The sequence below is a fragment of the Scaptodrosophila lebanonensis genome, unplaced genomic scaffold, assembly GCF_003285725.1.
Source record: "Scaptodrosophila lebanonensis strain 11010-0011.00,11010-0021.00 unplaced genomic scaffold, SlebRS2 tig00000024-arrow-pilon, whole genome shotgun sequence".
NCBI classification, from domain to species: domain Eukaryota; kingdom Metazoa; phylum Arthropoda; class Insecta; order Diptera; family Drosophilidae; genus Scaptodrosophila; species Scaptodrosophila lebanonensis.
Window position 1 is genome coordinate 4,678,430 of NW_022060538.1, and position 23,982 is coordinate 4,702,411.

Genomic DNA, 23,982 nt, shown 5'->3' on the forward strand with positions numbered 1-23,982 from the left:
AGCTCTGCCTTCTGATTTGACGTGGGGGGAAATGTGTTCCCTGCTTATAGGCTAAATATTTGCACAACCGATTGTTGTGCAATTTATCATTCAATAAAAAATCATTTATTCAACAACTAAATAAACAAAGGAGGGGCGATGCGATGAGATAAACTGCAGCAACATGTGCACACGTCAGGATCGTCAATGAAAATTCAATGAATTTGCAAATAGCATTAAAAGCAAATGGAAAATGGCAAATATGCCCCACTTGTCTGTGCCCCCACGCCTCCTCACCTCCTCACTTGGCTCTCTCTGCGCATTGTTGTCTATAGACAGCTGTTGTTGTTGCAGTCATGTCAACAGACTAGACAAAAGCGCACGAAAAGTTTCAAGCGGCACAGGCAATGAAGCGACAAATGATGCATGCAACGACGATGGCAAGTACAACTTCAGTGCCTAATTTCATTTGAATGCTAGTCCCTCTACGGACGGAGTCAACAACGCCAACGACAACAATAACAACAACAACAGCAGCAACAATTACGCTTCATTAAATTGCAAGTGCAATTGGCAAAAGGCAGCGGCAACATGCAAAATTATTTGCCCTCGACTACAGCCAGAGGATTCGCTCGGCAAATTTTACAACTGCGTGCTCTGTGAGATGCGAATGGTTTGCCTGCTGCTGCCAGTCCTGCTCCTGCCGCTCCTGCTGTTGCGGCAATTATGTAAACAATTTGATTGCCATGCCCAAATATTGCAAATAAATGCGGCGAAATTGCACAAAAAACAAATAGTAATAAAAACTCCGAATGCTAAAAAGACGAGTGGTCGCATCTTGTACACTCTGTAACCGCATAAAATCATAAAACAAAAACATCAAATAGAATAAATACTAAATGATACAAAACTTATAAATAAATGCATATTGTTAAAATTCTTTTACATCAGAAATTTGAGTAATTTCAAATTAGCGGACGATACATAAGTACAAGTATAATGTTTTTGAATAAGCCTGGGTATATTTAGCTTGGAGTTAATGTGCATCGTAATCTGAATGAAGGAGCTGTAAAGAAGTGAAACTTAAGGGGGGGACTGTATTAAAACCTTTATTCGTTTATACTTTAGGGCTTTCGGCTTTATACTCCTTGTGTTCATAGTGAGTCGATTGAAAGGCCTGATCAAAAACATTTTTCTCACGACTTTCTATTTTTTAATGGAATACAACGAAACGATATGTAATACCCTACTACCCTTTGTGTGGAGAGTATTCAAATTGTAGAGCCGGTAGAGCTTGCGGCAAACCATGAAATGCAATAAAATCGAATTGCTCACTCCATAGTTTTTGGTTTTGCTTTGAAATGCATAATGAAATATTTGTCAGAACAATAGCAAACAAACATGGAAGTTTAATTTAGGCATAAACCGATGTCTGAGTTCCAACTCACCTGCATTTGAGTGCGACAATAAATTATTGAAGAATGTTCCAATTGCAGTGGAATCGGCACTGCCACCGCTAGTCGCGTTTGAAGTTTCCCACTCCGCTGTCCTTTCCCCGCTAACAATATTGGGCCCACCAGCAATTGTGATTTCCGCATCGAAATCGATGCTGTTGAAGGATTCATTGTCGATGTCACTCAAATGTTGTGATTTGTCATCGCTTGCTAACAGATTCTGCAGCGAGGACTGATGCTGCACGGCTTGCGGTTTAGGCAGCAGGACCTCAGCATCCACATCCACATTCACATTCTCCTGCTCCGTGGCTGCATCAATCAGTTTATCAGTCGCGGCGACGTCGACTTTTGTTGTCAGCAATGTCACTGCCGTTGACAGTGTCTGTTGTGGTTCATTTAGTTGCGACAGCGTTGTAAAGTCATCGCACTCGTCGGCGCCCAACAGTTCCACATCTTCATCTTCGTCTTCCTCTTCCTCATCGTCATCACCATCATCATCATCAACGCATTCGCTGATGCTGCGTGCGGCATTTCTAAAATGCTTGTGTGTACTTTTTTTGCCTGTTATGATAAGAAGGGAAGCAGTGGGGGTAGCGTGAGATAGAGAGCAAGTAACTGAAGGGTGGGGAGGGTCGTAGAAAGTTGGCATAATATGAGCAGCGTTACAATTTGTGTAAATATTTGTACAAACGCTGGCACACCCACAATGCAAATTCGGCCTGACCCCATTTCATAAGCTACTCGCAACAGTGGAAAGAATTCTTAACTAAGTCAGGAAAAAGTCCCTACTACAGTGGCAACAATTTTGTGAAATTTTCTTTTAGGCGAAGCATGGATGCACTTAAAGTATTGGAAGTGCGATTAATGTATATTCGAGAATTATTTCAAGGACATATATATGTTGAATCTAGTATTAAGACTTCATATAAAATATTATGCAACAACTACTCGAAAACAAATATTTGGCAAATATCTTTCAACGTCCATTTTAAGTGTCAGATCCAATTTCCAAGTAGATCGGCCAGCGTTTATCCCTTCTTCCGTCACTAGTAACTTATTATTGTGAAGCTCTTTCAAGCACTAGGGTTGAATCTTTTCGTGCAGAATAAGTTCGAATTTAATTTTTCATTATTATTCAATTGTTCTTTTTGTTAAGAGCTTTTCATCTAAATGGCTTATATACTTTCGTGTGATCTTTAGGTTTTTCAAATTAAAATTAAATTTGTCAGATCAATTCAGCTAGATCGCCAATTCGTTCCACGGTGAGATGCTGGGGAGAAGTCGCCAAAAAGCATGCACTAATAATTTTCATGTGTGCATTGTGTTTGTGTTTGAATTTGTGTTTATATGACTGTGTCAGTGCCTGAACTTGCTCAATTGCTCAATTTTCTTGATTTGTGCGCTGCCGCTGAAGCTGTCGGTCTTGGTCTATTCGCTGTCTGTCTGTCTGTCCCCAGGTCTGCTTGTCAGCATGTCATATTTCCGCATGACTGCTACGCCAACACACACCCAACCGCACATCCATGCACATTGCACACATACACACACACACACACACACACACACACACGCACACAAGTACTAATACTAATATTAATACAGGGCACTCCCGTTCCGGCTTGTTCTATTATTTACTTTACCTTCATCAGCAGCACCACCCGAAGCAGCATCATCTTTCCGAGCCTCATCAGACACGGCATTAATTCCCACGGCATGCCACGAGATATTGCCACTTTGTTGTTGTTGTTGCTGTTGCTGCTGGTGTTGACACTCTTGCTGCTGATGTTGCTGTAGCTTTGCATTTGAATTTTTCTGCATTTGCATTTGGCCTGCAGTTGCTGACTGCTGCTGCAGTTGTTGTTGTTGTGAATGTTGTTGTTGTTGACTCCTTATCGTTGCCACTTCGAAATTTTTCAATTGGAATATTTGATTTTTTAATGATTTCCTTCGTCGCAAATACTCAGTATGCTGCAATTGTTGATTGCATAAAAGTTCCCGTAAACTTTGCGCCAAACTCTCGTCCTTGCCCAGCCATGGAGTGGCGTCCAGTGTCTGAAGTATGGCATTGATGGTCTCCAGTGCGGCATTTATAATGGCGTGATTCGCTGTATGCTGCGTGCTCAGCAGGTGCAAACAATAATCATAAATTTCAATAATTTTCCGGCAATCCGGCGCAGTTGTTGCTCCTTCTCCTGCTCCCGCAGCTGATGTTGTTGTACTTCTTTGCTTCGCTCCGCTGGCCAAGGAGTCGCCATCATCATTGTAATCAGCACTATAGCCTCGTATGAGTTGTGGAAGTAACAATCGGAGCAGACCCAATGCACCAAGCACGGCATTTGTTTGCTGATCGGTTAGCAGTAGATCTGGAATAAAAATGGAAGAAGAGTAAGAAAGAGGGGTTCTAATAATCACTGCTTTTTCTATGGCTGCTGTTCTTGTGGTGGCACGCTAATAAGGTCTGTAACAGCTAAAATGTTCATTGATGTAATAGATTATTTGTTATTTTTATATGAACCTATTTTTCACAACAACATTTTTGGTTCTTAAATTTCTTTTTGTACCTATTTTTTCGGTAGCAGCTACTGGTATATAATATAGTGAACCGTTTTGATATAAATTTCAGGTTATAGGGAAGCGCTATATATAGTTCTAAAATTTCAAAATCTATTAAAATCTCTTTAAAAGCAATCAAATTATTCTACTATGAGTTTTTTTTTAACCGAGTGGTTCTATGGCAGATATATAAAACAAGAAAGGAATGATAAAGTCGAGCAGGCTCAACTCTTAAATACCCTGTACCACCCCACAAAAAGAAATTAATTAAATCAATTAATAATTAATTAATGTAATTAAATTAATTAACTAAATTAATTTAATTTATTAACTAAATTAAATATAAAATATTCCATGCATGCATACATACATTAACATTTACATCAGAATCGTGCCTTATGCGTGTTTGTTGTTTTTTTCCGATCATTGTATCATAATATAACTAGGTATACGGATATATAATCACTAACCTAATGTGACTACCAAATTTTAGTTCAAAATTCCAAGAATTACGGGAATTATGTGGCCTTTTGTTAGCTGCTTTGGATCAACTCTTACTGCACAGTCTACACCCTTTACATGAACATACATACAATGAACAACAATTTTTTTATCACACAATACACAAAGGTTTGTGGTGCTTCATAGTAGGGGCACCCGAGTTGAGGTTATTCAAATCAAATTTTGAAAAATGTAGTAAGGAAAAGTGGATCAAGTTCAAGGGTGTTCTTAAAACGGAGCTTAGATCTTCAAAATATGTATGCATTTCGAACAATTCAATTATATTATATATAAAACCAAACACGACATTAACTTTACTTTTGCACAGACCTTACTTATAAAAAGTCAGGGAAGAGGCCACTTTTGCAGGCATTGCAACAAATTAAAAACACACTTAAAACTTTTGCACAGCGTGCGTTACCAATTTCAATTTACTCAATAATAAAACGTGGCCCGCACACGAATGTCGATATACCAGGAACACAGATACACACACTCACATACAGCTACAAATACTTCTACCTAGAACCAATAGCAGTTAATATTTCTTTATCAACTTTTTCTCATACGCTGCTTTCTGCTAAAATATTTGCCAACAAATTGCCACCAATTAAATTTATCTCGTTGAAAACTTTTCATGTTATATTTATAGAGAAGACTGGAGTGTGCCCAACACACACACACACATGCATACATACGCAACACACACACACAGATATTTGTATGAATTCTTCTATAAGGGAAGCTAGTAGGCCGCGCTACAGGATGCTGCAATGTGCTGTTGTCTTTGCCTATTTGTCCATTTTATTACGTATACGCCACCAATCACAAACGCCATGTTGCAACTTTGTTACTCAATTAGTTTTCATTTTGCTTGGGGGCTGCGCAGAACTAAAAACACTTCAGCCGCATCCAAATAAAGCTAACTTCGAGTATGGGCACAACTTTTTACAAGGTCTGTTGTGGCCTGGCTAGCACCCAAGACAAGTGGAACCAGCGACTGCGCTTAGCCTATGTCTCCACATCTTCATCTCTGTCTCCGGCACTTATTTTGCTCCCAGATACCGAATGACTTTACCAGTCTAGCGTGCAAAACTTCCCTGCTCTGTTCACATGTATCAATTAATTGCAGCAAAAACCACAAGAAGTTTTCTTTCACAGCGCGCTAAAACTTTCGGCATCGTTGCTCAACAGGCGTTTTCTGCCAGAGATGGTGGCCTAACGAATACTGGGGGAACGGTGCTGAGGTTAGGCACTTCCAAAGCAGCAATTAATTGTTGATGAAGCTTGCCAGGTATTTAATGTAAATGGCATAAGGCAAGAAATAACTGCAACCCACTCCGATCTGTAAGCACTTAACAAACACAGCAAATAAAAAGAAATTCAATTCACTTTGTCTATTATTGTTGATGAATTAAAATTGTTTATTTGTACGCTTCAGCTCTTTTGTGAAGTCAAGTTTTTGTTTTTACTCGTGCTAAATGGAATAAAATTGTTTATAAATAAAATTTATAGAATTTTTAATTTTCAAACCGTGTTAAATCAAAACCGTTTAAAAAAAGACCGTGTAAAAACAGAATTAGGTGTAATTTGTTTTATGATTCACAAACCTAATAAAATGCAAAATTAACGCTGATTCCTAAAATAATTTCTCAAAAATTTACTTAAATCTTTATATCTGGCTGTCGTAGAGAAAGCCAATTGCATTTACACATGCTTTTAAGCAATGTTAATCATATGTTCTGTCAATATACTAATTGGCAACCTGCAAATATAGTTTATCAGAGCTGACGCAGTTGCATGACTAATTTAATTGATCGCGAGTCCATTTATGTATATATGGTGCCGGCTTCTGACCGATCAAATCCTTGCCACTACAGCATTATGCAGAAGGAGCAAGTAATGGCTGGCTGGATGGCTTGTTATAGCTGTCAACATAAATTTCACATTTTTTTGTTACTGTTGCGCATTTGTTTACAGCGTTGATTATCCTTTTTAAGGCTATATGAACATGAATACCATATCTGATTTCATTTCGCATGAATTATTGCGAGCAACTGTCCAAGTGCATAAATTTTATTTCGTCTGCTGCCGCTTCTGTTGAGGGCACAGACTTGGGCACAGCACATTGTGTTTGCCAGTTGTTCCATGTTGAGCAAACAAGTGGGACTAAGGTGCCATGAAAGAGGTGACAGACTGTGTAAGTAAGTAGTATATGCGTTGAATTTTGGTTTGCATTGTGCTAAGGTGGGCGCATACTTGAACTTGAGTGCAGACCAGACTGAACCTGCATAATTGCTTAAGCTCTGCAACTGAGAGAAGAACTGAACATGTTGACGAGATGTAAAGTGAGCAGCAGGGAAGGCTTTATGTTTGGGAGAACCCAAATGACAATTGGGATTGTTAGCCAGGATATCATTTTTTACACGAAAACTAATAGAAACGTCAGTATTTTGGATATATAAAAACAATCTACATTTCAAAGTTATAATTTGATTCTAAATAGAATCCTTGTTACAGAAAATTAGATTTTGGTATAAAAAGCTTCTTTGTTTTTCTGCATACTTGTGCAATTTGACAAATCAGTATGCAAATTATTTGTTTACATTTGTGGATTCTACCAAAACAATTCGTATTCCAAAATTGCAACTCGAAATTCGGAAGTCCATGAAAGAATGTGTGTTTTTTAAATTCGGTCATAAAAATGTGCATGCTAGTTTGTATGTATGTACTAGTATATATTTATTTTATGAATCATTTTACATTTGCCAGGCAACAATAAAAATGCGATATGTCTAACTAAGGTGCATTTACCTTTTGTGCAGTGTTTGCCAATAAAATTTTCATGAAAATTCAATAAAAAATGATTTGTGTTGCAATTTTTAGGCATTTTTACAATATAACCGAGTTTGTTGCTATTGTTTTTATTGCAATTGTTGTTGTTTCTGTTGCTGGTGCTCTATGACTTTTGTTTGCATTGCAGTTATTGCGTTTGCCAGCCAGGCGAGCAATGGCAAAGCAAAAAAGGTTTGCTCTGTGAAAAATCGAAATAAATTCATAAAAAATATCTGTAACATATACATTTGTATGTATGAATGCATGTATACAACAGTCAGACACATACACACACACACACACTCTTGCACTCGAATGCATTTGCAATAGAAAAATATAATTTATATAAACTCATAGTTGAGTTTCGTTTTGTTGTGGCAACCAAACAGCCACAGAGACTGCCAGAATGATGCGCGGACAGACGGACTAAAAACGAACTGCTGACTGACTGTGATTGCATTTTTTTCCTGCTTGATTCTCTTTACTGCCTCCGTCTGTCACGCCCTTACTGCACAGCTTTATATATTCCATGGATTTGTGGCTTTTTAGAATATTAAAAAATATTTTAGTGCCACAGTGGCAGTGGTTCCAAACAACAACAACTACAATTGCATAGTGTGTGTGTGGATTTTGTGTTGCTATGAAAACCGTTACACGCTTTTTAAACACAACTTTCATTATTGATGAAAATTAAGCGCTTTTTGCCTGGCGCCATGAAAATGCGTCAATGGGAAAACAAAAATGCATTTACAACTGACGCAGGGATTAGTTTACAGAACAATAGTCTGACAGGCTAAGAGAGAACGAGTGATTGGTGGCCGAATGGAGCAACAACAATAAAAGCATCTCTAAACACAAACAAATGCCGCAGCCGACAGCTGCATTAACAATTCATGGAGCTCGCAACGCGCGTGGAATGCGAATATTCGAATATGCGAAAATCGACCAAGTTTCATATCCGGCTGAATTGGTTGATATTGTGCATTTGGGATGCTGCTTACCAATTATTTTGTTCAGTCCATGTTTGGCCATCAGACTCTTATTGCGCGCATGCTCAATCAAACTGATGCAATTCTGGGCAGAGCAGCGACGTTTGACAGCACAATCGGCACTTACATTGGATAGGAATATCTGTAACGGGAAAGAGGGGAAAGTATAAGATACTTGAGTACACAACTCGGGCGAATTGCGGTCACGCAGACCAGCTCGGACACTAATTACGTGCTTCTCACTGCTCAGATGCAGTAATGAAGGGTTAGACCCAGGCACTTGTAACCATTTGCACAAAGCAGTCACTTCTTTAATAAAAGATGCCCTCTTTTTGACACGAAACAAAAAGGGCATAATTTGGAATTTGGGTGGAGTATGACTTACCTCGAATATTTTGCACGTTTCGCTGTCGTTCAGTCCTTGCTGCACATAGCGGCCAAAGTGCTTGACAAAATCACAGAGCGTCTCCTGTAGCAGCGTCTCCTTGCGCTGCGAAATGATGGACATGCATTGCAAGAGGCGCACAGCGTACCACTTTATATGCTTCTCTTTGATTTGTGGTGCATAGTACGAGAACAGATTCAAGCAGATGCGCAACGATCTGTAAAAGGAAACATAAAGGTGAGTGGGTGACATTTCTGAATAAATAGGTGTGCTCCTCCATCTGCCTACCGTTGATTTCCATTACGTTTGATCTCGCCATACAAATCCATAAGGATTCGACTGACACGCGTCTTCTCCAAAGCACGAAATATTTTGTTTAGGTTCTCTTCGGCACTCATGCGCACCACCGAATCCAGATCCTCACAGAACAGCAATAACACATTGGTGGCAGTGCCACAATGGGCGGAATAGTTGATGTGCCCCGCCATTGCTGGTGACATGATGCACTCCGCAATGTGCTGAAAGCAGCCAATCTTCTGCTTCTGGCTGTGGGGATTGGAAGGAAATGTAAAAATATTTGTCATTTTTATTGCCGGTATCTGCAATGCCGGCAACTACTTCAATGATTATTGTCCCATTGGCATTTACAGTTTACCAATATTCCACAAATGGGCACTTCAAGGTCTACCTTGTGGCTTTGCAAACTGTTGCCGGTCACCCGTAGCCCCCGTAAACAAACACACTCGTATTTACATATGTACATACATATGTATATATATGTGTTGATGTGGGTGTTTGCATGAACGTACCTGCATTCCGTGTTGCGCAGTTGTTCCACATAGCCAGTGAATTTTTCATAAACACTGGATTTATCCATGTTTAGGCCTTATTTAGTGTAGGCAGTATCACATTTTGTTTAGCCTCAAATCCACGAAATAGCCTGTTTTCGCACAAATATATTCCCCAAACTTCTTTGTTATTATTCTACGTAGTCAACATGTGTTTTTTTCACGCATTTGGCAGCACTGCAAGTAAGTGCTGCCACACCTGCGACGGAGCTAATGCATTGGTTCATCACAGCTGTTCGCTGCGAACTAGTAGGCAAAGCGCCTCATTCAAATGGCGCATGCGATTTAAAAGTGTTATCTCTATTTTAACAAGCCAATAATATTGCCAATAATATTCTACAGCATTTAGTCACTCTTATTAGAGTTCCGGGCCAAAATTTCTGTAGCTTTCTATATAGGCAATATCTTAAGATATTTCCAAACGGACTAAAGTTTTCTTTAAAAATATTTTCAATTTGGAAACTTGATAATGTATCAAGACAAATGTACAATTTTTGTTTTCATTGTTAGTTAATGTTAATAAAACTACATTATTTCACAATCAAAATTTCTTTGTTCAAGTATTATTTTTTTTGTTAACTTACAAAATTCTCATTAAAATGTATAGGTAACAGCGTCAAATAATAAAATAATTTAAATTGGTTAACAGCTCCGTTTGTTTATGGAATGAAAAGCAGTCATAAAATTTTATTTAGTTTTTATTTATAGTTTTACATAATTGCATTCACAAAATGATTTCAATTCATGCTTAAAGTAGAACGTTGTGTCATTTGTTCGTTGTTTTTGTTTTTGTCATTTTTTGTTTCGTTGTGAAATCGATATGTCTTTTGCATATTATTTCTATTTGTGTGGTGCATAACATTATTGTTTGTATATAATTACGTTTTAACTTAAAAAACTTAAACCCATACAATAATGTTTTAGGCTACTTAACTCTACTAAAAAAACCCACCATTTTATTTATGTTTTTGTTTTTTTTTTACTTTCAAGTATGCCCTAAGTGAATTCGCGTGAAGTATTAAAACAAAACAATCACAGTCCATTGAAAAATATATAAAATTAATTGTTGAGTGCTTTGAAAAATTGCCCATTTTCTTTTTTCTTCATATTCGTTTTTGTTGTAGAGAAGGAAGCAGCAAAGTGTTGAAAGGGATTGCAAACAAATGGACGGGTAATTGCGCCACTAATTTGTAATTTATGTTTCATTATAAGTTTTTGTGATTTCGCTTGCGCATTAATTAAGCGCAGCACAGTACAAAATATTTACAACAATTTATTAAAGTACCTATACCTTAAAATTTACGCTACGAAAGGGTGCAAAACTTACAAGTATATTATTGAAAATACATGGGAAAACATTGGGAAAATAGCATGTGTGCTTAAATAATTTATGACATTCGATAGGGGAAGGGGCAAGTAGAAGAGGGACTGCAGAATTAGCAATGAGTTCAAGTCGAGGGAGAAATATAGTAAGTAGTAAAGCCAAAGGAAAATGCACTACCAGCTACAAAAACTCGCAAGGACCTTAGTCACCTTATTCACTACTAGGTTAAAGAGTGGATAAAGGGCGATGGTGACGACTAAACTGAGCCTAGTCTAAACAGCAAATTAAAATACACATAAAATTAAGCTTTATAAATTTAAGTTACAGTTGCTGTCGCGTTTTTCGCATTTAACCGCGCTTGGAGCGCAGCACCAGCAACGTCAGCACCAGGAAGCCCAGGATCCAGGCGAGGGTGCTTAGATAGCCAATATAGACGTCCCACTGGAGTATCGACCAGCCACGTGTCAGAATCGAACGCAGCGAAGATGTGGCCATCGTTAGAGGCAGGCACAGCGAAATGTATCTGGGTAGGAAGAGACAGGTTAGTCACCAATTATAACAATTAAATATGTACATATATATGTATATGCAAATCTAAGGGCTCACCTCAGGACCACAGGCATACCCTCGATGGGCCAAATAACACCAGACAACAGCAGCGTTGGATAAAATGACCCCAGGGCTAGCTGAATAGCGTTGCGTTCTAGTTCGCAGATGGAGGAGATGAGGAAACCGAAGCACATGCCGCACATTCCTTGCAGCAGCGTCAGCACAATCACCCAGAAAAGATCGCCATTATTGGTCACACCGAAGACCACCAGCATGAAGACGAGCACCAGGGCTGTCTGTCCACACATGACCACAAATTGTGTGATGACATGCGAGAAGAGGATCTCGCCTGGCGAGACGCCAGCCACCCAAGAGCGATCGAGCAAACCCTGTAAAGAATTAAAGCCAATTAAGTCCATGCACGCCCCCAATGGCCTTCACTGCTTCCACTACCCACCTCAGTGCGTTCAATAATCAGAGCCGATGACGTCAAAGCAACCGCCAAGAAGAAGACAATGCTATAAAACAATAAAAAATTATCATAATGGACATGCAAATTGCACAGCCCTCGTGACAATAACTTACGTCAATATCACACCAGGTGCCACGAAATCGGTAAACGAGGGATTCATAGTGCCGTAGATGGGGTCCCTGAACTGTATGGGTACATCGCCCAGTTTCGGATTGTTGCCGCACTGCCCCAGCATGCCCATTGCAAAGTCACGGTACGCCAGTTGAATGTCCCGATTGAGCATTACTCCGATTTGCTGATTGGACATATCCAGCCACACCTTCACTTCGGACTGTTCGATGGTCTCTTCATCAGAGTCGCGACCCAGCGCAGCACGTGCCGTGAAAGCATCCGTAAAGTTCTCCGATATATATAGCGCTCCCCAGGCCTTACCTCGCCTTACCGCTGCCTTCGCGTCCTCTAGATCCGTATAGTATGTTTTGACAACACTGCTATTTAAATGATTCAAATACCGACAGCCCAGGTTATTGAAGTGACAACCGTCTTCCCAGTAGCACGTTTTCTGTAATTTATAATTTATAAGAGTAAGAAAGAATCTGAGAATATGCTCCATATTTTAATTTATTAATTTATCTTTGAATATTGAATACAGATTTACTCGTGTATTAAATGTTTTCGAGTAAAACTATAATATTTAATCTTGTATGCACTACGTTAAAAAATAAATATTTAAATGGGAAAATTCTAAATAATGTATCTTAAGGAATTAATTAATTTAATTAGACAGTTAATAATATTCAGTAAATTTAAATCACCCCCCAAAACACGTAGTTGTTAAATGAATCTCGTAAGTAATGTTTCTTTGGCCGAAGTACATATATCAAATTAAATTAGTAGCCACTTTTGAGTGTCTATAACTCAATCCTCTTTCGGAGCGGATAACAACTTTTCTTTGCGTAATTTGATCGAATTCGAAAATGGAAACCGCCTCTAAAATGATCAATGCTTCCTGTTCTGCTTTCTTTACTATCTTAGCTATAAGCTGATATTTTGTGAGTATTTACCGAATTGTTCATTTCCTCATTGACTATGGCCAGATTCAGGCCCTGTGGATCGCGTCCAATGGCCAGGCAGAAGAGTATGACCTGCATGACGGGCAGTGCGAAGATGAAGAGCATCACGCCCACATTACGCCACATGCGCAACATGTTCTTTGTGAGCAGAGCGCGCATCTTTCCCTTCGTTGTTATCTGGAATTAGTGGGGAATTCTCTCTAGTATATAAGCCTGGGGAAGGTTAGAGAATGAGAAACACACCTTGCAGATGTTGGAACAGCAGTCCTGGCAGCTCTCCACATCGTTGGGGCCACTCCGCCTTAGTGGTGGCGAAGTGTAGGGTTCCTGGTTCAGCTGTCACCGAGTTGAACAATTAGAATAGAATAATATTGTGTATATAGAGAATGTTGATAGCAGTTAGTGGTGAGCACAAACCGTGAAAATGGAGCCATTGGTGTTCTGGACAAGCATCTCCTTGCTCTGATGGAAATTGAGGCCCACAACGCCGCCATCCTGGCTGGAACTGGGCTTATCCATTTTACTGCCGAAAGCCATGGCATGCAACGAGATATTGTTACTGTCAGAGGAGAACCGATCGGCGAGGCCAACACCAAAACACACAAAAAGACACAAAAATGGGGACACAATTTGTAAGATGTGTATTGGTGCCAATACAAATACCATTTAAAAGTCAATCAATTGATTAAGGTAATTATTTATGATTAGTGTGCTCCGTACGTGCAGTTGTGGGTTAGATTGCACATTTGGTGGTGCCGCATGCATCGTGCTAGAAGCTTACCTGAAGTTCACGTGACTCACTTCCCCCTTCTGGCTCTCTAGACGCGACAGCTTGAGGAAGACCTCCTCCAAGCTGATACACTTGTAGATGGACAGCAATTTGCTGGGGGACTCTTCGGCCAACAAGTGACCGGAGCGCATCAGACCAATCTAAAAGGACATTCGATCAGTAATACGTGCACTCCGACGGGACAACTTTCCACTTACCGTGTGCGCCTGTCTAGCCTCCTCAATGTAATGGGTCGTAATTATAACTGTCTTCTGGCCCGCCTTTGTGATGTGCACCAGGTGGTTCCATATGCTCTGACGCAGCAACGGATCCACACCTACGGTCGGCTCATCCAAAATCAGCAGCTCCGGATCGTGCATAAGCGCCACGGCAAAAGAGACACGGCGCTGCTGGCCACCGCTTAGGTTCTTCACCAGACGCTTCGCGGACGGCAAATCGAGGAAGTTCAGCAGAAATTGCAGACGCTCCATAATCTCCTTAGTCTCCATGCCAAAGATCCAGCCAAAGTACATCATGGTCTCGCGTATGGAGAACTCGCCGTACAGCGCAATTTCCTGTGGCATGTATCCAACGCGTTTTCCGGGAACGCCCGATCCCCGAGTGCCGGGCTTGCCGCCGAGCACAAAAATTTCGCCGGAGTCGATACGTCGACGGCCCACAATGCAGGAGAGAAGTGTCGTCTTGCCGCAGCCAGAAGCGCCCAGCAGGCCATAGCTGAGGAGAAGCGAGAACAAAAATGCTGAGTGAGATCGTAGGGCGTAGGGGTTGTAGGCGTGGCAGAGCGAGCCGAACGAAGCGAGACAGCGCCCGCGTTTTTAATCGCTAGCAAAACGCGATGCCGGCAAATACACACATACTCGTGCATCGTACGTGAAAAACGATGCTGACAAGCGTTTATTGTATTTTGTTTTTGTTTTTATAATTTTATAAGTAGCACGAAAGCTGCCACGACAAACATATGTACATATGTATATACATTTAGCCGTTCGTGCCGTGTCAACGGCGATGTCAATGTTAATTTCAACAGTTCAAGTTGAATTATTTCGAAATGTTCACCTTGAAAAGTAAATAGAAAATATTTTCGTAGCGTTTTCATACTCGTATGCCGCAACAAAATATCACAGACGACCCAACCTTTTTATTAGCCTCTTCGTTATTACTATTATTGTTATTGTTGTTGCTGTTATCTGTCATTATCATTAGCGCTTTGTTATTTTAGTCGTTTATTCGTTTGCCCTGTTCGCTCTTTCGATTTGTACGCCTGGCCTTTGACAAAAGTTGCAGCACGTAGGTCGCACGTTTTGCGTCTTTATATTTGTCACACACACACACACATCTGACGAGTCTGCTATTGGATTTATTATAATAATAAACACGCTCTATGACTGTTCGACAAATTTGATGCTACTCATGGTACATTATCGCTACGCTCTGTGTTTGTGTGCCTCTCCCTCTCTGTCTCTCTGTAATTGGCTTAATGATCAGCTTAGTTGTGACTTTGAGTTGAATTTCTTGGCGGCTAGTTCGTTGACTTGCCTGACCTAGGTCAAGCTGCCGAATAGCCCGAACACATATGTTAACTGTTTTTTACACACTGTAATTATATTTATATATGCATACCTACAGAGACTGATTTTTCAAGCACTTTGGGCTTGCGCTTCTGATTTATTTTTGTTATTTTCGTGTTCGTTTTAAGTGGGTCAATGCTATCGGATTTGTTTCTGCTTTTAACCAAAAAGACAGAGACATAGAGAGGGGAAGAGAATGAGTCGATAACGCATTTTATTTACCTATGCTTATGTAATTTGGCCATAAGAATGCACGCCATATCAATGCCATAATTCAAATAATAACACTGAAAACAATTTAATTGTTTATGGTCGTCAAATGATTGCCGAAATTTTCAAAAATGGCTGCCAGCGTGCACAATTTAAAGCTTGTGTGTGCCATCAAAAATCTAGAGACGAAAGACAAACAATTTAATTGAATGTCGAATATGGTTTCATAGCCATTTCCGGGCGATCAAAAAAATAAGCTGAATATATTTTTGCAAGCCTAAAGAATTATTGCATGTATCATTTATTAAGAAATAAATAAAAGCAATGATATGCATATGAAATTACATTTTTTAAATAATTTTACCTGCATGCTTATAGTACTTGGATTATTATTTCCTTATAATGCGACTGCGATTGACGTCAACATGCCTAACGAGTTGTTTGCTAAACTTCAGAGGTTTCATTGATGAGTTTGTCAGCCCCGGAGTGGGTAAGAGTGGACAACTACTGCCACTAGTCATTAAATGGCGAGACAAAAGATCAGGCTAAGCTAACTAGAGCCACTGGGCATTTAATGATTCTTATTTCAATGTAATGCCTATTAATGTGTTTATGCATTCGTTTTATCCTCAAACAAACCTCGCTGCCGCAGAGCAAACGTGTTTTAAGAATCGAACGAAAATTATCATGCAAAAATGTTGTTTCAGCTACAAGACGCTCAAACTGGACTGTAGACTAAATAGCAATATAATTGCAACAATTAAAAGACTACGTACAGACAATCGGGCATGTGACCTCTGATATATACTTGTCGGCATATATACATGTATCGTATACTTATAGCGTTACATATCATGCCATACGAGTGTGCAATCGAATGGCGTTTGCAAGGAAATTTCCATGCTCAACCACTGGCATTCACTTAATAGAAATGTGTGAGAGTGTCTATTTAATAATATGCCTCATAATTGCGTTATACTCGTAACTTGCGCTCTTCAATGTGCTAATTACCCACCCGCCAAAGTCAACTGCACTTTCTCAGGTTCCCGTTAACGCGTTTCTATTTTATTTGCCCATTAAATAAAGCTGTCAAGTGACGCCTTCACATTTCACTTTTATGCCACAAAAACAGCTCGCAACGACACCTGATGAGGCCGGGATTTCATCATTGCTTGCTTTGCAATCTTTACTTACATTGTGCCTTTCGGTACTGTCATATTTAGATTGGTAAGTACTGGATTGGCGCTCTTCTTCTTGCCATAGGTTTTAAATGCATGTCGTACCGAGACAGCTGCCTGTTGTATGTTCTGTTGCTGTTGTGCTGCGGTATTCAGGGTACCCCAGGAGCCGGTCTGTGTGGCATCATCGATTGTTGTGGCCGTCATGACGGAGTCTGTGGAAACGCTGTAACGATCAAGATAGAAGGCAGACATCCGTATTAACAATTACAGTAATAATAATAATTATAGCATTAAAATCAACTTGTTTCAAGTTTGTTGTCTGAGTTATTTATTTGAACCTAGAATCAGGAATACAACAACAATGACATCTTTTCTGTTTCCTGTTGTTGTTGTTGTTCCATATGTAATACATAAACGCACACTCAACGCAAATTTGCATAATTTCCTCCTCGTATTGTATTTGTGTGTTGTATCGCATGAGAAACCTATCTCACGACATATGCTTCACTGAATTGTGGAAAAGCTGACCAACAGGCTGGTCAACGGCACACTGCAGAAAAACTATGTCAGCGGCACATTGCAAAAAGCATAAAACAAATGCCATAATAATAATAATAGCAATAGCCACAATAATAATATCAACAACAAGCTACAACAAAGCAAAATTTTTCTTTAAAAAACATACACCTTACCACCCAGAGGTGGGTGCGTGATGGCTTTATATTTCAGTTTTTGAATATAAATAGTTTATATTTTTATTATTTGCAATAAAAATAATTAAATTCAAAACACCAAAGAAAATAATACTGATTTTGACATTTTTTCGATAGCGAGAAAAATTGGGAATAAAAGGTATACATAAGAAGTAGACTCTTAAGAAATATCACAATTGATGCTACAGTTTTGAAGAAAAGAGGCAGTTTAAATGAATGAAGAGGTGTTTTCTTTAGAAATGCCTTCATCAACGAATAATCAATTTTTGTTCTTATTCCTCAATTCAACACCAATCAATAACCTTAAATTCTTCATTCACTTTTTTTACGCTACTCTTTTATATAGATTTTTTTCTTGGCGAATATTTAATGAGACAACTCCAAATAAAAATGATCAACAATTTCTAAGAATTTTTATTTTATCATATATAACAATTTATTATATATATTTTATTATATATAACAATATAAACAATTATTTTGTCAATAACTCTTATTTGCTACTCTTTGTACTTCACGCATAATATAATTAATTGAATCATTTGGACTAAGCTATTTGCTATTAATGTTCCATTATATAAATGTTTTAAAGCGTCCTGTTCTTAGTTGTTTCTTGTAATGCAGACACGGTACTGGAATCGTACAATACACCCATGAATTAGGGAGCGATATATACTGATAAACGCTCGAATATCAAATGTACATGTTAGTGGAAGGGAACCAAAAAGCAGTCAAAGAGTATATATATATATGAGTTGGCTGCATGGAACTTGACAGGGAATTGGAAGAGCTAATAACAAAACTATACGCTCCAGATACTTTTATCTACGGTGTATCACTTGACAAAACCTGCGGGAAGCCCATTCACGAAATCCGACTTGGACATACTCGTACCATCTCTAACTTATGTATACTCTCGGCTAACAAGTAGGCTGTGGTTGTTGTTGTTGCATCCACCGACAAGTATAAGCAACTTACGCACACCATCACACAACTATAGCTTACTCAATTTTGAGCATGTGTGTGTGTGTTTTTTTTTTTTTTGCCAACGCGCATTTGGTTACTTGGACGGCGTCGCTGTCGCCGTTGCCGTCACCGTCTTTGGTCACAAGTGAATGCGCGTCGTCGGGTATGGCCAAGCAGCTAAAGCCACAATGGCCGGTCTGGGCCTGGTCTGGTCTTCTGGCATGCCGTGGCGTGGTGTGGCCTGGTCAGGCTCTTTGCTTGATTGCTCAATTGCAGTGCTGTCCGACTCGGCAGCATTTCGAAGCCAAGTTAGTTGGCCAGTGCATTGAGCAAATATGCAAAATGTGTTTGTATTGGCCGCCATTATGCAATGCAAGAGCTCTTGTACTTATGTATGTCTGTATGCATGTGAGTATACAAGTGGGTTTGTTTAACTGGCGCGAAAATGAAACTAATTGAAAAACTTAACGGTTAATAAAACAAAAATAACGATAAAGATGCAGCAAGAAGGGCAACAACCACAACCACATCCATATTTACAACAGCATTTGGGTCAAGGTTAGCACAAGCTTGGGCATTGGTCTTTTATCGCTGTTGCATTGGCAAAGAAAGTTAATAATAGAATTTAATTAATCATATATATTTAATCAAATTCACGCCTATTCAATGCTACGTTTTGCTCTCCATTTTCTGATCTCATTAACGTTCATTGGAAAACGATCAACAACAAGTCATATGTACGACCAAAAATAAAAAACGAAACGAAACGAAAATACACAAACGGAGGCAGAAACAGAGACAGAGAGCCAAAAAAATGTATGGGAAACTAGTTCAAGGTCATTGAGTGAGCGCAGTTTGTTGAACACGGAACGTCGAGCGCGACGCTGCGCTCTTTAAGCTTTCGAAAAAAAAAGACTCCCAAGAAACACTGCAAGCTGTTGCTGTCGCTGACGCTTCTTTATTAACTTTTTGCTGCTACAAACAACAACAACAGCAACAGTTTTGCTAATCGATTGCGTCGTCAGTGTCTCGTTAAATAAATATTCAATCGAGCGCAAATATTTGCATTTTTTATATACTCGTACACACACATACATACATATGTACACTCTTTTTCAGGCACACTGCATGTTGCTCAATGATGAACTGAGCGCTTGATTGGCTAGTGGCGAGCAAATATCATCAAAAATAACGTTCAAAATGTTGAGCTGAGAGCGAAAATAAAGTAGCTTCATTATGCGCTATATCAAATATTTGCATTTTCGTTGGAATGTGCGTGTGTGTGTTGTTGTTGCTGTTTGTGCTTTCAGCGCCTGTCAAACGTTTGACAGCTGCTTGACAGCATTTAGGGCTTGTCTTTTTATTTGTGCGCTGCACACAAATTCTGGAATAGCGCGTTGCAACAACAATGCAGCAACAACAATAACAGCATAATGCCATTAATAGCGACAGAAACAACAACCACAAAAGCAGTAGAAATGAACGCGCAACTCTGATGAAATGTATTTCAAGTTCGTTGCTTGAGTCTTTCGATTTGCGTATTGTGTTGTGTGTGTTAGTCACAGCCAACATTTTTGATTCGTATATGTGTGAGTGTGTGTGTGTGTGTATGTATATGTTTGTGCGTACGGCAAATTGCGTAAATTCGATTCGTGTTTGCGCGCGCGCACAGTCAACAACAATGGACAAGGTCAGCCCAAATAGTTTTTTATAATGACAACGAATCTTTTGGGCGCGCTTGACATTTATGCTCAAAACACACACACACATACACAAATGCAGATGTGTACTCTGTTATTTGAACGCTTTAGTATTAATGCATCTGCCATTACTTACTGTCGCTTATATTAGCCATTAGAGCGGCAGAAATTTATTTTTTATTGAGATGCAGGCATTAAGTCAGATGGTTTGGGGCGTTGTCCCATAAATGACTTTTAAATCATTTCAAATAGTTTGTAGGCCTATCTTGTTCAATTTCCCTGCAGCGTGGGAAGTTATGTCGAAAAATCTTTTAGAGTCACATCTTATTTTAGACTTAAGCAATTTCGGATCAAAAACGGTTCGGAGAAATGTCAATTAGATGCGAAAAACAACTGCAAAAAGTCGCACATTTTTAACCTTAGACCAGACAAGTTGGAGTGCAAAACAAACACTCGAGCTGGCAAATAGCGTTTAATCAAACATAGAGCCAGCCAGTTAGTGTTCGTTCTAGGGACTCAATCAAATAAATTGAATAACAATTCAAAGACGCCGCCCTTGCCGTCGCAGAGACTAATCCAGCTCCGCTGTATCAGCATTATATACATATCCACAGGTGCAATGCACAAACAGAGAAAAACTCAGCACATTTTAGTTTTGTTTATTTATTTTGGTAGTGGGGTGATGACAGTATTTAGAAATGTTTGTTTAGTATTAGTAGAAATGTGTGTTTAGTATTTAGTATTTAGTATTATATAATTTCAGTAAGCAATACACTGTGCAACTGCACTTCATGTTTCGATTTTACTGATGATTGCGCTCCTTAATAATATATAATCAAGCTAAACATGTTCCTATGCCTAAGTATGTAAGTATTTGTCACAAGCATGTGTGCACTTGCAAGCAGGTCCGGTCCGGCACGACTTGAAGCTCACGCAACTACTCGCATGTGGTCTCGGAAAGACTACGATGACAAGTTCGTCACGCATCAATAATACCTGATCAGAATTTTAAATGTTCACATTCATGCACTGATGTTTGGTTCTTTTTGCACACGCAATCGCGGAGGCAGCAGCGTCGGGGAATTCCAGTGCGCTGAGTCTCAATTAAATAAACAACAAGGCGTGTTTGAAAAGCCGCACACGGAAGATGCAAATTTACAATGTGCTTTTTTTCTATATTGTTTTTTAAAATAAATACATCGACTTTTTTCATGATATTACGCATGAAACGGTCATAAATTACATTTCTTTAGGGCGAAATAATTTGCTGGCTCTGACAAATAGAGCACTTTTCAAAGTCTGAAGGTTATCGAAACGTTCTTTGATAGAAATTCTATCTCATAGGTTTTTCGTTGATAAAAATTTGTAAAAGAGCTTCTCGGCCCACTACTTTAGCACAACTTCCAAATAATATTAAACTGTGTTCGAGTTTTACGAATTAAATACTTAAAATAATATTCCATATGATTTATTCGTGAGAAAGCTATATTTATTAAGAGTTATACACTAAAAACACTAAACAAAATTATAATAAATGCATGTACTGTTGTACAGTTTATTTACAAACATAAGGAAACTTTTCTAACAAGGTTGATTGTTATCAATTGATAAGTCACCTGGATCTATCAACAATTCATAAAAACTATATTGCCTCGTTAAGTTTAAACAACAGCTTTGTTCTTTTAATTCTCATTTGCTAGAAATGTTAATTTCAAGCTTTAACATTTATTCCGTGTTTGGTTAGCTGTAAATATTTTATTGCTACTAATCGATAGTTTTACAAATTCAATTAATAAACGTTTAAGGTGATACAAATGAAATGATCTTTTAAGTAAAATAAAAAACAAGAGAGAACGCTACAGTCGAGCAAGCCCGACAGTGTAATACCCTGTACCCAGGTAAACTTCCGTCACTGAGTTATATGCGCCCATAGCAGCACCAAAAAGAGGAAGAAGAAGAGCGAACTTGTTGCTGCAGTTTGGGGGGGTTGTACTGGCGAGAATTTGTTTTGCTAATAACTTTATTTAGAATTGACCGAATTGAATAAAATTGAACAACAGTAGACAATTATATATAAATTATGTGTGCAAAGTTTGGTTTAGGTAGCATTTGAAATGTGGGCGCTATTGACGAAATTCTGTAGCGGGGGAAGGGGGGGAAAATTAAAAAAAATAAAATAAACTCGTCCTTACTCGGACCTAGGAGAATCTGGATGCCAACTTTGGTTATTCTAGCTTTTATAGTTTCTGAGATCCTCGCGTTCATCCAGACGGACAGACGGACGGACAGACGGACGGACATGTCTAGATCGATTTCTCTCGTCATGCTGATCAAGAATATATATACTTTATGGGGTCGGAGATGCTTCCTTCTGTATGTTACATACTTTGCACAAACCTAATATACCCTTTTTACCCTACGGGTACAGGGTATAAAAAATAGATCACTAAGATGATTTGCTGTTTAAGCTAGAGAAGTCAGAGCTGCCCCTAACTGAGGCCTTTACAACCTTTTGTTATGTTTAGGGAATAAAACAAAGAGCTTGGCTTGTTAAGTTCCTAATTTTGCAAAATCGCCATAAAATTAAATGACTTGTAAAGTGTATAATTATTATTTACAAACAAACTTTTTCGTTGTTATTCCTTTTTTTTGTTCGTAAAATGTACTTTTTTTTTTGCTTCTGTCACTTCCGCATTTCAAAGGCGTTACAACAACTAAAATTCTTCAGACTTCGACGTTAATGCCAACGCTGAATGGCACAAGTGCTTAACAATGCAACAATTAGTACGAAGCCGTAAAAACACGTGTCAATCATCAAATAAATCAATAAGATGAGTAAAGACTTGACACGCCTGCCCTCATGTCAAGCGACTGTAGTTATAGTAGTGTGTTATACCGATTTATAATGATACTGTGAAGATGTGTATACGCTTAAATGAATGCGGCTTATGTAATGGGCCTTCGGCATTTGACACAATTACAAACTCGTTCGCTCTACAAACGGCTACGGCACTCTTATTTTTTTTTCGCACACATGCTGACACAGTGCACAAAAATGCGCCAAAAACACAAAAAAAAAAAATACAAAAACAAAAACGAAAAGGCACAGCACATAAAAGGGCGAAGCGTGGAGGAAAAGTCAAATCAAAAGCCAACAAGTAAGACCGAACAAAAGCCACATTATGCAATGTTTATGGGCGACAAGTGTAAAGTATAAAGACAGGGCTAGATGTTGGTCGACCCTAGGGAGGAGAGGGAGCTGCAAACATGCAAAACAAGCTCGGCCGAGTCGGGCGTTGACAGCAGCAAATTTTTTTAAGGGAAAAAAAACACGTTACACACTAAACCAAAGTAGAGATATACAAATGCAGAGTATGCACGATTGATGGGCAGGCAGTTGGATAAATTGAAGGGAGCCAGCTGTAGCTGCCAAATGGGTCAACATCACTGGGCCAAAGCTGAATTGGCTGTGTTCGGGTTTTCGTTGGGCTTTGATTGCAATTTATGTGCACGCAGCAGTCCAAGAGATACTCGCACAAGTATTTCAGATCGTGCCTGCCATATACATATATATTCATTCATATACGAGTACTTACGTTGATATCAACATTTTGTTTGTTTGTTTGCCGCCGCTTTTGCCGCTGCTGCTGATGTTGTTGGTGATGCTGATGGTGGGTGTTTGATTTGTGTGCCTTTGTTAGGCTATTTTAAAGCTAGTTGGGTATTTTTTAAATTGTTTATTGCTGCTGGCTACAAAATATATTTTTGTTTGGTCAGCTTGTAAAGCTCGAAGTGAAGTTTATGTTTTTTTTTCTCTTTATGCACACCTGCTGGCTGAAAAGCAAAAATAGTAATAAAAGTATTTTTATTTACACATCTTTTTATTTGACGT

General features: G+C 39.0%; 2 protein-coding genes across 7 annotated transcripts in view; both read right to left on the bottom strand.

The window, feature by feature from the left end:
- The window catches only part of LOC115621948, a 59,721-nt gene extending 50,056 nt beyond the window's left edge, over positions 1-9,665 (bottom strand). Inside the window, exons 1-6 of the mRNA XM_030515795.1 lie at positions 9,506-9,665; positions 8,985-9,242; positions 8,697-8,913; positions 8,324-8,453; positions 3,074-3,796; positions 1,428-1,994 (exon numbers count right to left, since the gene is read on the bottom strand). Of these exons, the coding sequence (XP_030371655.1) occupies positions 1,428-1,994; positions 3,074-3,796; positions 8,324-8,453; positions 8,697-8,913; positions 8,985-9,242; positions 9,506-9,573 (1,963 nt within the window). The 5' untranslated portion in view covers positions 9,574-9,665. The remainder of the gene's footprint in view (positions 1-1,427; positions 1,995-3,073; positions 3,797-8,323; positions 8,454-8,696; positions 8,914-8,984; positions 9,243-9,505) is intronic.
- Positions 9,666-11,158: 1,493 nt separating this feature from the next.
- The window catches only part of LOC115621853 (ABC transporter G family member 23), a 79,615-nt gene continuing 66,791 nt past the window's right edge, over positions 11,159-23,982 (bottom strand). For 2 of the 6 annotated variants that reach the window (XM_030515670.1, XM_030515668.1), the window contains exons 2-11: positions 16,725-16,934; positions 13,950-14,466; positions 13,744-13,892; positions 13,380-13,521; positions 13,206-13,298; positions 12,954-13,139; positions 12,003-12,451; positions 11,875-11,935; positions 11,475-11,806; positions 11,217-11,391 (exon numbers count right to left, since the gene is read on the bottom strand). In XM_030515670.1, the coding sequence (XP_030371530.1) occupies positions 11,217-11,391; positions 11,475-11,806; positions 11,875-11,935; positions 12,003-12,451; positions 12,954-13,139; positions 13,206-13,298; positions 13,380-13,521; positions 13,744-13,892; positions 13,950-14,466; positions 16,725-16,915 (2,295 nt within the window). In that variant the 5' untranslated portion in view covers positions 16,916-16,934. Of the gene's footprint in view, positions 11,392-11,474; positions 11,807-11,874; positions 11,936-12,002; positions 12,452-12,953; positions 13,140-13,205; positions 13,299-13,379; positions 13,522-13,743; positions 13,893-13,949; positions 14,467-16,724; positions 16,935-23,686; positions 23,925-23,982 lie in introns of all 6 variants that reach the window. The other 4 variants (XM_030515671.1, XM_030515669.1, XM_030515665.1 and 1 more) reach the window with 4 other exon arrangements.